The 14,507-nt window shown below is 36.1% G+C and overlaps 1 protein-coding gene across 1 annotated transcript in view; it reads left to right on the top strand.

The window, feature by feature from the left end:
• The first annotated feature begins 1,008 nt into the window (after positions 1-1,008).
• The window catches only part of LOC145066596 (uncharacterized), a 40,320-nt gene continuing 26,821 nt past the window's right edge, over positions 1,009-14,507 (top strand). Inside the window, exons 1-2 of the mRNA XM_079013891.1 lie at positions 1,009-1,140; positions 2,009-2,077. Of these exons, the coding sequence (XP_078870017.1) occupies positions 1,009-1,140; positions 2,009-2,077 (201 nt within the window). The remainder of the gene's footprint in view (positions 1,141-2,008; positions 2,078-14,507) is intronic.

A 14,507-nucleotide genomic window follows, 5' to 3' on the forward strand; every position in this document is an offset into this window, starting at 1 on the left:
TGGTCAATGGCGGCTTACTGAATTACTCCGGGACTTACATTTATTAATTTATTTAAATAAACAGGGCGTTACAACAATGTTGGAGAATTTAGATAACAAGCTTTTAATGAATATTGCATGTAAATTGGGATAACTATTGAACATCTTGGTGCACACGTTCATATGCTAAATGGTGTAGCTGAGTCGTTAACGAAACACCTTCAATTAATTGCAAAACCAGTAATAATGCATTATAAATTTCTTAATTGATATAAGGGCATGCAATTTTACATGAAACATCACTTATACGCGTCATGCCAACTAGTTATCATAAGTTCTCCCCCATTTAACTAGTTTGCGGTCAGGAACCAAATATTCCCCATTTAAGGACGTTTGGATGTTCAATTTTGTGTACCCATTTCTCCACCTCACCAAACAAAAATGGGTCCTCAAAGAAGAATGAGAATTTATGGTGGATATGAATCTCCATTTATATTAAAAAAATTTAGAACCATTAACTGGAGATTTATTTATAGCTATATATGACGATTGTCACTTTGAGAATCGGTTTTTCCAACATTAGATGGAGAAATAAAGAAGCTGGAAAATAAAATCTCTTGCACTGAATTATCACTTTCATTTTTAGATCCTCGTTCAAGTCAATGTGAACTTGAAAAAGATAATTCATTTACAAAATGTAATATATCAGTTGCAAGATGCATTTACTGACCCTAAGTGAGTAACAAAATCTCATGTACCAGTTGTAAATGCTCTAATTAGAATTGATATCCCAAAAGGAAAAATACAACTACAAATGAATCTAAGCCACGCCTGAAGCGTGAAAGACCAACCGGTTCCAAAGATAAAAATCCTAGAAAAGAAATGGGAGCAAATCTAATTGATGGTCAAAAAGAGAAAACAAAATCTCTTGAAATGATTAATGAAGCTCTAGAAGAGCCTAATGACATAACAAAAGAAACTAAGGTACCTTGAAATTATGAAAATAAAGAGATATCAATAAATTATGTCATGATAGGAATAAGATGGAACAGAAATAAGATAGATGTCGACGGTAATTTTTCAAATCATGTTGCACGCAATATTATGGAAGAAAATGAGGATCTTGAATCTGAATCTATAGATGAATGTAGAATTGAAAAGGTTAGCCAAAATGGAAAGATGTAATCATTAAAGAGCTTAATTTACTTACTCAATGAAAAGTTTTAGGACATGTGGGATACAAAGCAATACTTGTTGCACGAGTTTTTACCCAAAGTCCCGATATTGATTATGTAGAAATGTATTCTCCGATAGTTGATGCAGTTACATTCAGTTATTTTATAAGTCCGACAACATATGCATAACTGGAGATGTGTCTAATGGTTGTATTTACTGCCTATTTATATGGTTCACTTGAGAATGATACTTATATGAAAACCCCAGAAGGGTTTAAGGTGCCAGAAGCACAAATGTCTAATTTTCGAGAAGTATATCTAGTAATATTAAATAAATCTTTGTATGGATCGAAACAATCTGGATATATGTTGTACAGTTTTTTAAATACCATTTTGTTGAAAGAGGGCCACAAAAATGATTCAATAAGACCATGTGTATTCATAAAAGATTCGGATTTGAATTTGTCATAATTGATGTTATTCTAGATGATTTGAACATAATTGGAACTCCTTGAAAATTGGAAAAGGCCAATTCTTTTTTTAAAGAAATATTTGAAATGAATGATCTTGGTAAGATGAAATTTTGTTTGGGTCTTCAAATTAAGCATACAAAAATGGAGTTTTTGTACATTAATATCTAGAAAAGGTGCTTAAAATGTTTATAGGAATAACTCACGTCCATGTGTAACCCGATGGTGGTAAGGCACTTAGATGCCAAAAAGGACCAATTTCAACATCATAAAAAACATGAAAATCTTCTTGTTCCTGATGAACCATATCTTTGTGCTATTGGTGCACTAATATAGCTTACTATTAATACAAGACCTAATATATATTTTTTGTAAATTTATTAGCAAGATATAGATCTTGTCCAACAAGAAGACATTGGAATGGAGTCAAATATATTCTTTGGCATCTTCGAGGTACAGTGGACATGAATTTATACTAATCAAATTTGAAACATCCCAAAATTCGAGACCAAAAATTTCTTTTTAATAAAACATTACTTTAAACAAAGACATCATTCCAAAACATAATCTGAGTATAAGTTTTCAAAACACAGGTTTATTATCAGAGTAAACATTCCCAGGCTGACTAAACTATGGTGTGTGCCATGCGATCACCCCGAGCTCCTCCCTCCGCTACCGGAAGTACCTGAAAACAAAACTAAAAACCGTAAGCACGAAGCTTAGTGAGTTCCCCACCTTACCACATACCATGCAAAACCACATACTGCACATACTGGGCCACGCCCGCTATCCTGGGCCTCGCCCCCTACCTCGGGCCTCGCCCGATACAACGGCCCCGCCGCTCCAAGCCCCGCCTGGCTTCGAGCCCCGCTCGGATACAGATCTGTTTCACTTAGGCCTCGCCTGTCACAGGAGCCTCGCCCACTAACATATAATATCACCTAAACATATCACATAACATTACATAAACTAAACATATATTGACAACTCTTGCTCTAAGGCCTCGCCTATCTCTGGGCCCCGCCTGTATCCTGCTACTGATGAGTCATGGAACCTCGTCCATACTCCTGCTGCTAGTGAGGTACGGGCCCAGCCCACCCTCACTCCTTTCCTAACTTGGGCCTCACCCCTGCTCTGCTGCTACTGAGATGTGGAACACCATCCACACTTTGTTATTGGTGAGATACGAGACCTCGCCCACACTCACCCCCCTACCAGGTACATACAAGTATCACACAGACAACAAGTATAAACTATCACATAAACCATTCCTTGGGCACCCGCCCGCTAACACTGGACCTCGTCCTGAACACATACTAGCATACGATGCCTAGGGCTAACCCCTGGGTCTTCTACTCATGTCTACATGGGCCGGCATTGTGGTCGTAGACCCATTCATACAAAGGGAAACTCACCTGATACTGTTGAACTGCTGCTGCTAACCCCTTTGACCGCTACCTGGCCACTGACTCCGAACTGCTGCTCCGCTAGCTCCCCGAGCTACCAATATCAACATAACACTTAGTCTAACTGACCTTCAAAGGTCAACCAAGTCAATTCTGGTCAAAGTCAACGTCCTGGTCAAAGTCAACCTTCCAGGTCATCCCTACTCGTCGAGTCACCCTACTGACTCGCCGAGTTCATAATTCCAGAGTCCTTCCACTCGCGACTCTACTCGCCGAGTCAGCCCCTGACTCGCCGAGTCTACGGATTCCCGATTCCTGTCCTGTCCAACTCACTGAGTCCTGGCTCGACTCGCTGACTCGAGACTTAACTCGAAGGGTTTGGGACCACGCGACCTGACTCGCCGAGTCTAAGAACAGACTCGCCGAGCACACGACAATCTTCATCCAACTCGCCGAGTTCATGCCTATCTTCATCCGACTCGACGAGCTGTTCATTCCACTCGTCGAGTTCCTCCTCATCTTCAAGCTACTCGCCGAGTCCACTCGAAGGACTCGCCGAGTCCAATAAGATCCACTTACATGCAGAGGACTTCCGAGTCATGCATGAGCTGCAAACTGTAGATCTACCCTTCCCAAGCCTATTCCCCACGTAAAGTTGCAAACTTTACGTGTAGAGAGGGAGATCTAGGCAAAATGCACTAATAACTAGGGTTTAAGACCAAAAGGCTCCACAATCCATTCAATGGCTGATACTTTACGGGATTCTAAACCAAAACAAGCATGGATCCGAGGTAGCAACCTCAGATCTGGACCTCAAGCTCAAGGTTGATCTTAAACATGGCTTAAAAGCCCCAAAACTCATAACCAAGGAAAATCTGGAGGAGAGAAACGACTTAATACCTTCAAATGCTTCTGAAATGCCCCCCCAAAATTCGGATCCAAGACCACTCCTTGATGCTTCAAAGATTCCCACTCCTTTTTCTTCCTTAAAACCACTCAAAAATGGCTAAAAGCTTGAATGAACACAATGGGGGCTTAAGGTGCGGCGTTTTGGGTGTGAGAGGCTGTAAAGGAGCCCTAGGAAGAAGATTGAGACGTTTAAATAGGCTCCAAGCCCCGGATTTAGGGTTTTCCTCGCACAGACCAGACTCGCCGAGTCCACTTACTCCTCGACTCGCCGAGTTAGTCACTTACTCCTCGACCCGGATCCCGCTCCGACTCGTCGAGTCCTTCCTTGGACTCGCCGAGTCCCTCCTAAATTTAGGGTTTCCTTTACTTTCTTGGCTTTCAAAATCTTGGGTGTTACAAAATTCTTCTTTGTAAAATTAATTGGTTATGCAGATGTTGGATATTTATTTGATCCATATAAAGCTCGAACTCATACAAGTTATTTATTCAGTTATGGAGGTAAGAAAATTTCTTAACATTATGTTAAAAAAAACTTTAGTTACTGCTTATTCTAACCATGCAAAGATTATAGCAATTCATAAGGCAAGTCATAAGAAAGTTAACTTAACATATTCGCAAGAATTGTGGTCTAACTTTTAACAGGGATGTTCCAACCATACTATATGAAGATAATACGACTTGTATAGCTCCATTCACGGAAGGATTTATCAAAAGAGACAAAACCAAGCATATATCACCCAAGTTCTTTTTCACTTATGATCTTCAAAAAGAGTGTGGCATCAACATCCAGAAAATTCAACCAAGTAGCAACATTCTTGATTTGTTCACTAAAGCATGTCCTACATCCAAATTTGAAAAGATGATATGAAACATTGTTATGCGGCGCTTCAAGGAAATCAAGTCATGTGCTGATCAGGGGGAGTTGGAAACATATTGTACTCTTTTCCTTTGCTATGTTCTTCCCATTGGGTTTTCTTGGCAAGGTTTTTAATGAGGCAATTATTTCCAATATCTATTAATAATCATGTATTCTTTTTTCTTAAAAAGGGGTTTTTCCAATGAGGTTTTACCTATTAAGGTTTTAACGAGGCATGATACAATCGTCATTCAAGGAGGAGTGTTATGAAACATTAGTTTGTGAATGACTATTGGATTCCCTATTTCTCCCATAACTCTCTATCATTATTTAGCATTAGTAACAACCATTTCAATGTGTTTTATGAGTGTATAATGCACCATCATAATGTGCATTCATCTTTCATCTTATTTTGGTTGTATAAATAGTGAGTCATGTGTATTAGAAAGTTGATGATTTCATCACAAGTATTGGAATAAAAGTTCTTTCCACTATCATGTCTTTCTTTACTTTATAATTTATCTTGTTATTTGATCATATTTTATAACATTTAAGACATAATTATTTTGATATGATATTAATGATGTACTGTTTTGAACAAAATATCTCCATCGTAACTAAATTCATCTATTTCTTATGCTTTTTCATATGCATAATTAACCAACAAGTAACACATCCATACCATCCACTACAAAAATAACGAAAAAAAATAGAGTAAATGCTATTAACTTTCACATTTCTTTGTTTAGGTGACATAATTTCTTCATAGAGACCACAACTTTTATAGGGAGATAAGAGAAATAGAAATGAAAAAGGAAGGTGGTGTTTATTTGGGAACCATGTGTTAGGGACAGGTGCCAATGTTTTGATGCATCTCACTCTTAATAGTCATTGAAGTCTCCAAATGCTCATATGTTGGTTGTGTTGTACGTAGGAGAGGTAGTGAAGCTTACAGCATGATTCATCATCTTGCAAGAAATTTACAGCTCAAAAGGTGGAAGTTATCCATACCTAGAATTACTCAGTTATATCAATTAAAGTAACCTCTATGGCAATACCTCGTACAGTAGTAGTTACAAAATTGGAGAATTAAAATGTACATCATTAAATGTGATTATGTCTCATCCATAAGCGATTCCACTAGTACCTAAGTCAAGAAGTAGAACATGATCCCATGAGCTATTAAATCGAGAGAGTTGGAAAATCATGATGAAACACTAACAACTGTATAAACGTGTAGCCCAACTGAATTCCATTATATTCCATGCTCATATATCGAGATTCCATCTCATTCCTACAACCAGAATCGCAACAAATAGTGATAAATTAATCATCTTCCTCTTTATTGATTTATGAATGTGATCAATAGAAAACTCACTACTAGCACTTGGATTGGATTAATGACCATGAAGATAAGGCTAGTATACCATTAACGGAGGGGTTTGTGGTCCATTTTGGCAAGAACCACGAGCACAAACACCACCCCAAGTGTATGTGGTTGGTCGTGTTTGTGGTGGGGTGTGATGGCTACAACGAAGAAGAACGGAGAATAGGAGGGTGAGGGGTGTTTGACTCGGTTGACTAGCCGTTGAACGGCTAGTTTTATATTTTTCATTTTTTTAAACAAAATTACCTATAAATACTACTTCAAACAACAATATTCTCCACACCATTCTTCTCTTTCTCTATTTACATATACACATTTGTATTGTTTAATCCAAAAACCATGGATCCCAACCAAAATACCCCACCAAAGTTGTAACAACCCGATATTTTCAAGTCAATATAATGATCTAAAGTCAAGTATTGTAACCTATTGTTTTTGAGATAATAAGAATAGCGTCAAAAATGAAATGTTCAAAAATCTCAATTAGAATGTACTAAGTGATAGATATCGTAACAAGGCTTTCAAAAACATAAAGAACACTAAAATCCGAGTTATAACGAACAAATTATAACCAGTCAAAGATCCGCAACAAAACCGGTAAAACACTGTTAAGCATAAAACGCGAAATTTCAATAAAATACTTTTTAGCCTTAGGTATCTAAATGAAAGTCGTAGATATCATTAAACCGTAAACGTACATAAAAAGAACATCCAAATCTAACTTCGTAGGAGAAAGTTATGATTTTTCTAAGTTTCGGGTATAACAGTAGATAGCTAAAAACTCGAAATAGAGATCGAGCGATTTTTAGCCGACGCAACCTAAACGACAATCGAAGATCTCGACAATAGTAGTACAACAGTAAAAAGACACACGAAAACGGACGTCGTATGAAGGAGTTATGAATTTTTAATGGACTTTTCATGTCCCGGCCTGTTAAAAATATAATATTAAAAATAAAGTCAAAAATTAGCCGACAGAGTCTAAACGAAAGTTTTAGAGCATAATCTCACCTACACGTGGATATAAAGAACGTAAAAAACGGAACTCGTATTGTAACGTCCGGGTTTCAGGGCTAAGCATTTTTCTCAATGTAATAGTCTAGGTCAACTTTTGTAACTCTTTTTAAAGTAATAAAGATGAAATATTTGAGTATTATGTGAATTATATGTGTTTATTATTTAATTATAAATGTATAATTAATAAAGAATAAAAATGAGCGTCAAAATTAAAGTGTGAGATAATCCCGGTATCTCTACATAAAGTTGTAGAATATGTCTCAAGGTTTCCGTGCATATAAGGAACGCCGAAATCCGAGTTATAACGAAGAAGTTATGACCCGTCGAAGTTTCACGACAGAACCGGCACGATACCGGAAAGCATGAATAGTGAATTTACGATAAAGCGAGATTTAGCCTTAGTGATCTAAACGAAAGTCGTAGAATATGTTAAACTAAGAACATCGATAAAAAGAACGCCCAAATCTGACTTCGTATGAAGAAGTTATGAGATTTTAAACAGACCAATTCTGTCCCGGCTTGTTAAAAATATAACTTTAAAAATAAAGTCAAAATTAGCCGACGGAGTCTAAACGAAAGTTGTAGAGTACATCTTCACCTACGCGTGGATATAAAGAACGTCAAAATCGGAGTTTGTATGAACGAGTTACAAATTATAATAGCATATTTACGTATTAAAATAAAGTATAAATCATGTATACGTACACATATATATACATATGTATATATCATTAGAAAGGTATCGACGATGCGGTCATTATAAGACTAATGTTGAGTTCTTTCGACATTAGTTTAGTACAAATATCATTAAATCCATTTATAATAGTATTATAGAGGGGTGTTTAGTTGTTTATATAACTAAAAGGTCATTAAGTAATTATGGAGGGTAGTTTTTGAAAATTCAATTAGTATAAATAAGAGCTTTGGGCTCTCATATTTCTTGCACCATTCTCTTGATTCAAGAGTCTTTCTCTCCTTATCCCCCGAGCATTTCGGTCCCTCGTGATTCGACTTCTCTTTCTGTAGCTTAGTATAGTAAGGTGAGCGCTGAAGCGCTACACGAATCTTTCTTAGAAAGATTCAGCGACGAAGTTCTGCCCCTGCAGAGCCCGACTCCTAGCTAAAACCCCCCTTGTAAGTAAGTTATGCTTACCTTATTTTAATATAGCTTATATTTAAAATTAGTATTGTTATTATGAACTTATAATAAATATTTGAGCTATTATTATAACTTATATAAGTGTCGTTATAATATATTTTTTTAACTACTCGCGGTACGGGGAATCTGGTTTAAAGGGCCGCATAGGGTTGTTGGACTTCAGAAGTGCTATATGCCAAAATGGTCCTGCCCTCCGGTGTTTTATGTCTGGCCCCTGTCTGTACATAGTGGTTGGAAAATATTGTTTAACGCTTATATAATAATAATAATACTAAGACTAATAGTTGGTCACGGTAGATATTAGACTAAAATTTAGCGATAATAATGCTAGGTTTCGTCGAAGGAAAATAGAATCGTTAGAAGCAAGCGTTGCCCGATTTTGGAATCATCACCTTAACAAGTGAGTGCATAGTTACTTTCAACTTACACATAGATATGAAGTATTTTATATAAATTACGTGCTATGTGTGCATATTATCTGAATACTTGCTATCTATGCTAGATGAACGTTGTTATACATGTTTTCAATGATTTAAACTGTATATGTATTTTATATCTACGAAAATGTTGGGGTAAAACATGGGTAGATGCAATAGGTGATGTGTGATAAAATGATGAGAGGCCTCGATGTTGATGTTGTTGATTCTTTCATCTAGAGGAGTATGGATGACGACCACGGACTCTTCTAGACAGTCCAGTGGAACACTAGCAGGCTCGCAACCTGTAGGTGTTTGTGAACGATATGTTCACCGGTGTACTCCATCCCCCACATGGTTGCCTTTAGGACATTTATTGCTGAGGAATCCCCTTAGCAGTAGTGTCCGTCCCGATGATGATCCTTAGGCTAGGTCCCTTATGATAGGTGTTTAGGGACGTAAAGTGAGGATAACGGGAACGGGTAATCGGGTTATTGTTGATCGATGAAATTAATAAACTTATTTATTGTGGGTTGAAAACCCTATGTGCTCACCAGGCTCCCAAGCCTGACCCACTCAGTTTTATGTATTACAGGTAGTGGCGCATGAGCATAGGTGTGATGTTTTGGACGAGGGATTACGGATATAGGCCTGTAGATATGAAATAATGTAGTAAGGCTTATATTGTACTGTTTATGCTTTTGATCTGTACGAACATGACATCCCGAGTCTTTTAATGAAATACATTTCTATGGAAATGCTTTTGATAAATCTTTATCATATTTTTGTTTTGGGACAAATTCTGCAACACTTTCATTTAAAATGTAACTCTGATTTTTAAACAAAGCATAAACAAACCGGTCTTTTCTAGCCGTGATTTTGGGGATGTCACACGTATGCGAAAGATATGATTTTTTGAAGTTCGGGACATTAATTCCAACAACTGTCAGAGACTCACAACGTGAGCCCGAAGCTCGCGACGCAAGCCAATGATTGATGTGTGCCAGATTCGGGTATCATACGTCGAGTCTACGGAAGGGATAAGAACCAAGTTCACGACATGAACAACTTCATGTTCACGACGTGAACTCAAAAAATGCACCCTATAAATAGAAACCGAGGGCTTCGGTTTTGGATGCTCAATTCTATCATCTCTCCTACATTTACTTTGTTTTAAGCCTCTCGATTCTACCCCGATGCCCCGGTTACGTATCCTAGCTCTGACGGAAGCCCGAAGCCCCAAAACTCCCGAGAAGCTAACCTCGTTCCAGTCGAAGTGTTGCCCGCGTATAGCCTAGCTTTTCAACAGATCATCACTCTTACCAAGTGAGTTCATACCCCTAAACTTATCTTTTAAATGATTTTAAATGATTTTATGGGGGTGGGTAATACAAGTAGAAAACAGTATAGTTATTGTATCAATCATATGTGATTAATAACTCTCAAACAAGTGGATTTCTTATATTTCAAAACGGTTTTATCAAACAAACTATTTCAAAACATTTTATAAACTAACATCAAGTCATCAATAACCATTCAAATGGTTAAAATTCTTTTATATGCTAAACTTTTTTATCGAACTCATTTAAACTTATATGTTGTCAAATCATGTATATATAGATATAGTTATATAAATAAGGTTGAAAGGGCTTAGGACTGATAACTCGCTTTATTTCCTGTTCCTTGTTTGGTTGTGGACTTAGGGTATCAGTTGTTTGTCCGAGTGTCGTTTGAATCTTAGATATATATTATGTATATGTATGTAGATATAAAAGTTCTTTTATTAGTTCAATACCTTTCGGTAGCAAAGGTGTACAATCATGATCAGTCATTCAAACAACATTACCTGTAAACTATAATAGGTATAGTTTAGAAGATTACTACTCCCTATTTCTAGAACAATGAAACATACAAGAGTCATTTCATACATGAGTTAGTTCAAACATACTATAAATAGAAACAAGGAGGAACATACTATACACTAGGATAGAGAGAACATACTATACAAATACAAGAACACTATAACATTAACGTGAGCCACTGCTTCATGGCATGGCAATATACCGTTGTGTCACATTTTGTAACCAGAGTCTGCTGGAGGGAGAGCATGAATTTGTGTATAGATCTATACGGGATTGACCATCCTACACCTTCCTGCTAGCTACAGTGGGACCTGCAAGTCTACGGGTGACGAATGTCATACCATTTTGACGTCTTTGATCGTCGTGTTTTACTAGTCAATCAAGTATGGTTATAATTTCATCACATTTTACCTTAATTAAACAATTGGTTTAAGGTAGTTAGCACAATGGTAGTTAGTATATACAATACTACAATACATCTTTATTTTCCCATTACATTCATATTGTGATCTTCTCACATAAACGGTAATGTAAACTATATTTTTGGTAATGATAGTCATATTTGGGAAAAACACTCACTTTTACAAAAGAACAAAACTTACAGAACAGTCGGGTCTTGGAAGAGACTACATTTCTTTATAAGTATAAAATATAAGATTTTCTAGGAGATACAAACATTTACATCAAACACTTACAAACATTTACATCAAAGATTTACAAACAATTTCATCAAACTTATATGAACATTGACACTAAAATACTTATGAACTCACCAGCTTAAATGTTGATCTACTCTTTCAAAATAACTTGTATACTCAAATCACCAGTAGACAGGTACACTAGACAAGGTTTTTGAGAAGATGGAGCGTGTTCAAGACTCGTCTTTTATTTTGATTCATATTTTGGCATCTTTCAAACTATACACAGAACACACTAGTATTAAATTATACTATTAATGTAATGGATGATGTTGTTGCTTGTTTACTATTATGCATTGATATGATATTGTACATGACGTCCTCTGCCCCTGCATGTTTCCGCCTTTCCGGTTTGGGGTGTGACAAAAATATCGAAACCAAAAGCCTGATAACTTTTTTACGTTAGATACAACTCATCGTCAATACTCGAACATAGAATCGCCTCAAGGTGGTTTTATGAATTTGCTCCAAGGTTGTTCCCCTATCCAACAAACTCATTTTTTTCAACAAACTTATCAACGGTTTACGCCCTATAAACAACCTTTTCAATAACAATTTTAATCCATTTTCGTATACCAACAACATTTCCAACCACAACAACACCCACAACCCTCACAACCCCAACCACCGGATTCACTGGATTTTGTAGCCAAAACACAACCTTCACCACCACCTTAACGGCCCAACCAAAACAAAATAAAAACCCAAGGTTACCACTCAAACCAATCAAAGCGAAAGGGTGACTTGGACAAAAGAGGAAGAAGGGAATTTAGCAAAAGCATGGCTTTCGGCTTCCCAAGACACCATACACAGAGATACTCGATACTCTGACATCTACATGTTTTTGGGCAAATGTTCAAACTGTGTTCTATTGTTTAGAGGGAAGTGAACACCGAAATCCTGACCAAATTAGTTTGCAGTGGCACAATTTGAGGCCAAAATGTACTGAATTTGGTGGAATCTACAACAATCTAAGCAACCTACATAAATGCAGGTCAAGCAATTTCGATGTGTTTAAGGCGACTAAGGATCAATATGTAAAAACAACGGCAACCCGAAAAGCTTTTCCATATCTCAAACCTTGGCTACAGTTGAAGGATGCTCTAAATGGAAAAAAAAAACTTACAGAAAAAAAAAAATCTTCTAGTTTGAAGCGTCCAAAAAATGTCGATGGAAGTCACAACAATCGGACGGCCGAACAAACATCAACATCAATTATGAGTGGGTGGATCTTAAATATGAACAACCTCTTCGTCAACCGATAGAAAAAAATAGAGTAAAGAAAGGGGCTTATGGATTGTCTTCAAAAATTCCGGGTTCTAGTATTATTGATCATTTTAGAGAAAACAATTGAGCAATATATCTAACTACAAGAGAGCAAGGTGGCGATGAAGAGTCGAGTGGAACATAGAAAATGCTAGATGTGCAAACGTCGTTTCAAGAAGCGTAAACGGCATTTCAAACGAAAAACGATTTGGAGATATTGAAAATGATAGTTGACAACTACGATGGTGAAGATTTGGAGATTTTTTTTTTGCAATGAAAGAATCCATCCGAGCGAATTATAGAAACAGGGAGTAGTTTTTTATGTTTTTTTGTCTTTTATTTTTTAAAATTCTTGTTTTTTTTAAATTAATGTAGTCTTTTTTAATGAATGAAAAACTAGTTTAAAATATCTATGCTTTTTTTTGTATATTTGATTTAATATTAATTTTAAAAAATGATGTGGATTGGTGTTTTAGTGGTAGGTACTCCAGATAGCCTAAGATCATTTGGAGTACCCTCACAAAGGGCTCCGTTGTCCACATGGCACACAACCATAAATGTGAACACCACCTTAGGTGTTTAGTGGTGGTTGGTGGTTGCAAGCTTTTGTGGTCATTTGTGGTGGAAGCATGAATCATCATAGCCAATGTTAGGTGTATTTTATGCATCTTTTTACATATGCATTTCACGTTTAATTATAGCATTAAATGGCATTTTAGTATAAGTTTACATGCATTTTACATTTTCGGGATCGATGATCTATCTACTTTTCACGGTTTTTATGGATGTTTCAGGCGCGTTTAAAGGTTGGAGCATGTATAGGATGTTTGAGGGAAGCTCTCGGTAAAGTTTCAGAATTTTCGGAGTCAGATTAAAGAAATTGCAAAATCCAAAAATGGATGTCTCTCAGATCATTACACGGGTCGTATTTTGATTACTCTTTTCTTTACACGATCGTGTTTTGGAGCTCTTCAACACAACAAAGTCATTACACAGCCGTTTTTTGTCAAGGTGTATCGTTACACGGCAATGTAACATGTTTTGACAGTTTTTGGACTTTTAATTTCCAATTAAAAGAGGAATTTTTTGTCATTTTGAAGATAACTTTGGCCAAGGACTTGCAAGGGGAGATTTTCAGAGATCATATCATCGATTAGTACTTTGGAAACATTTTATCTTTGATTTTGTAAGCTAATTTAAGATTTATACTTTATGTAATTTGTGTTCTAAGTTAGGCATGTGTGGCTAATTACCCTTTCATTTCCGATTCTAGATTCCTAATTACTTGTTGTTTAGATTGTAATATGTACTAAATTTCATGTTTCTATCTAGTAATGTTTGATTTGGTTTTCATTATATGTTTGAATTGTACACTTTTCACTTGATTAATGAATTATGGTTCATATCATTCTTGTTAATCAAATTGTGAAATTTGTATATGTTTTATGATTTTGAATTGGTAACAAGCACTTAATTGGTTTCAATGGAATCAAAATTAGTGTAATAAAAGATTATATCTTTTACATTCCCGAGCCTACGAGGACTATTCAACATTCTCGATATTAATTGCTTGAATTTAAAGTCTTTTAGTGATTTAATCTAAGAGCTTGGTTGGATTTAATCAACTAAATGAATTTTTATTTAAAGATCTTGTTTAGGGTAAAATATTTTTGTCAATTTAGAGATATTAGATCATATTAGTATCTTATTTACCAATCTAGATTAAACGTGAATTGATGTCATACTACGTCTAGCAATATAGCATTTGGAATCGTAAATGTCTTTTAATTATTAAATTCTAATCTTTATTTAGTTAATATATGAAGTTTATATCGATGTTACCAAAACCCCCAGTTTAACAATGGTAATGTGTTGTGTGAAAACATGGTCAAACATTAAGTCTCGTA

The sequence above is a fragment of the Lactuca serriola genome, chromosome 8 (assembly GCF_051521515.1).
Source record: "Lactuca serriola cultivar US96UC23 chromosome 8, Lser_US96UC23_V15, whole genome shotgun sequence".
Classification (NCBI taxonomy): Eukaryota; Viridiplantae; Streptophyta; class Magnoliopsida; order Asterales; family Asteraceae; genus Lactuca; species Lactuca serriola.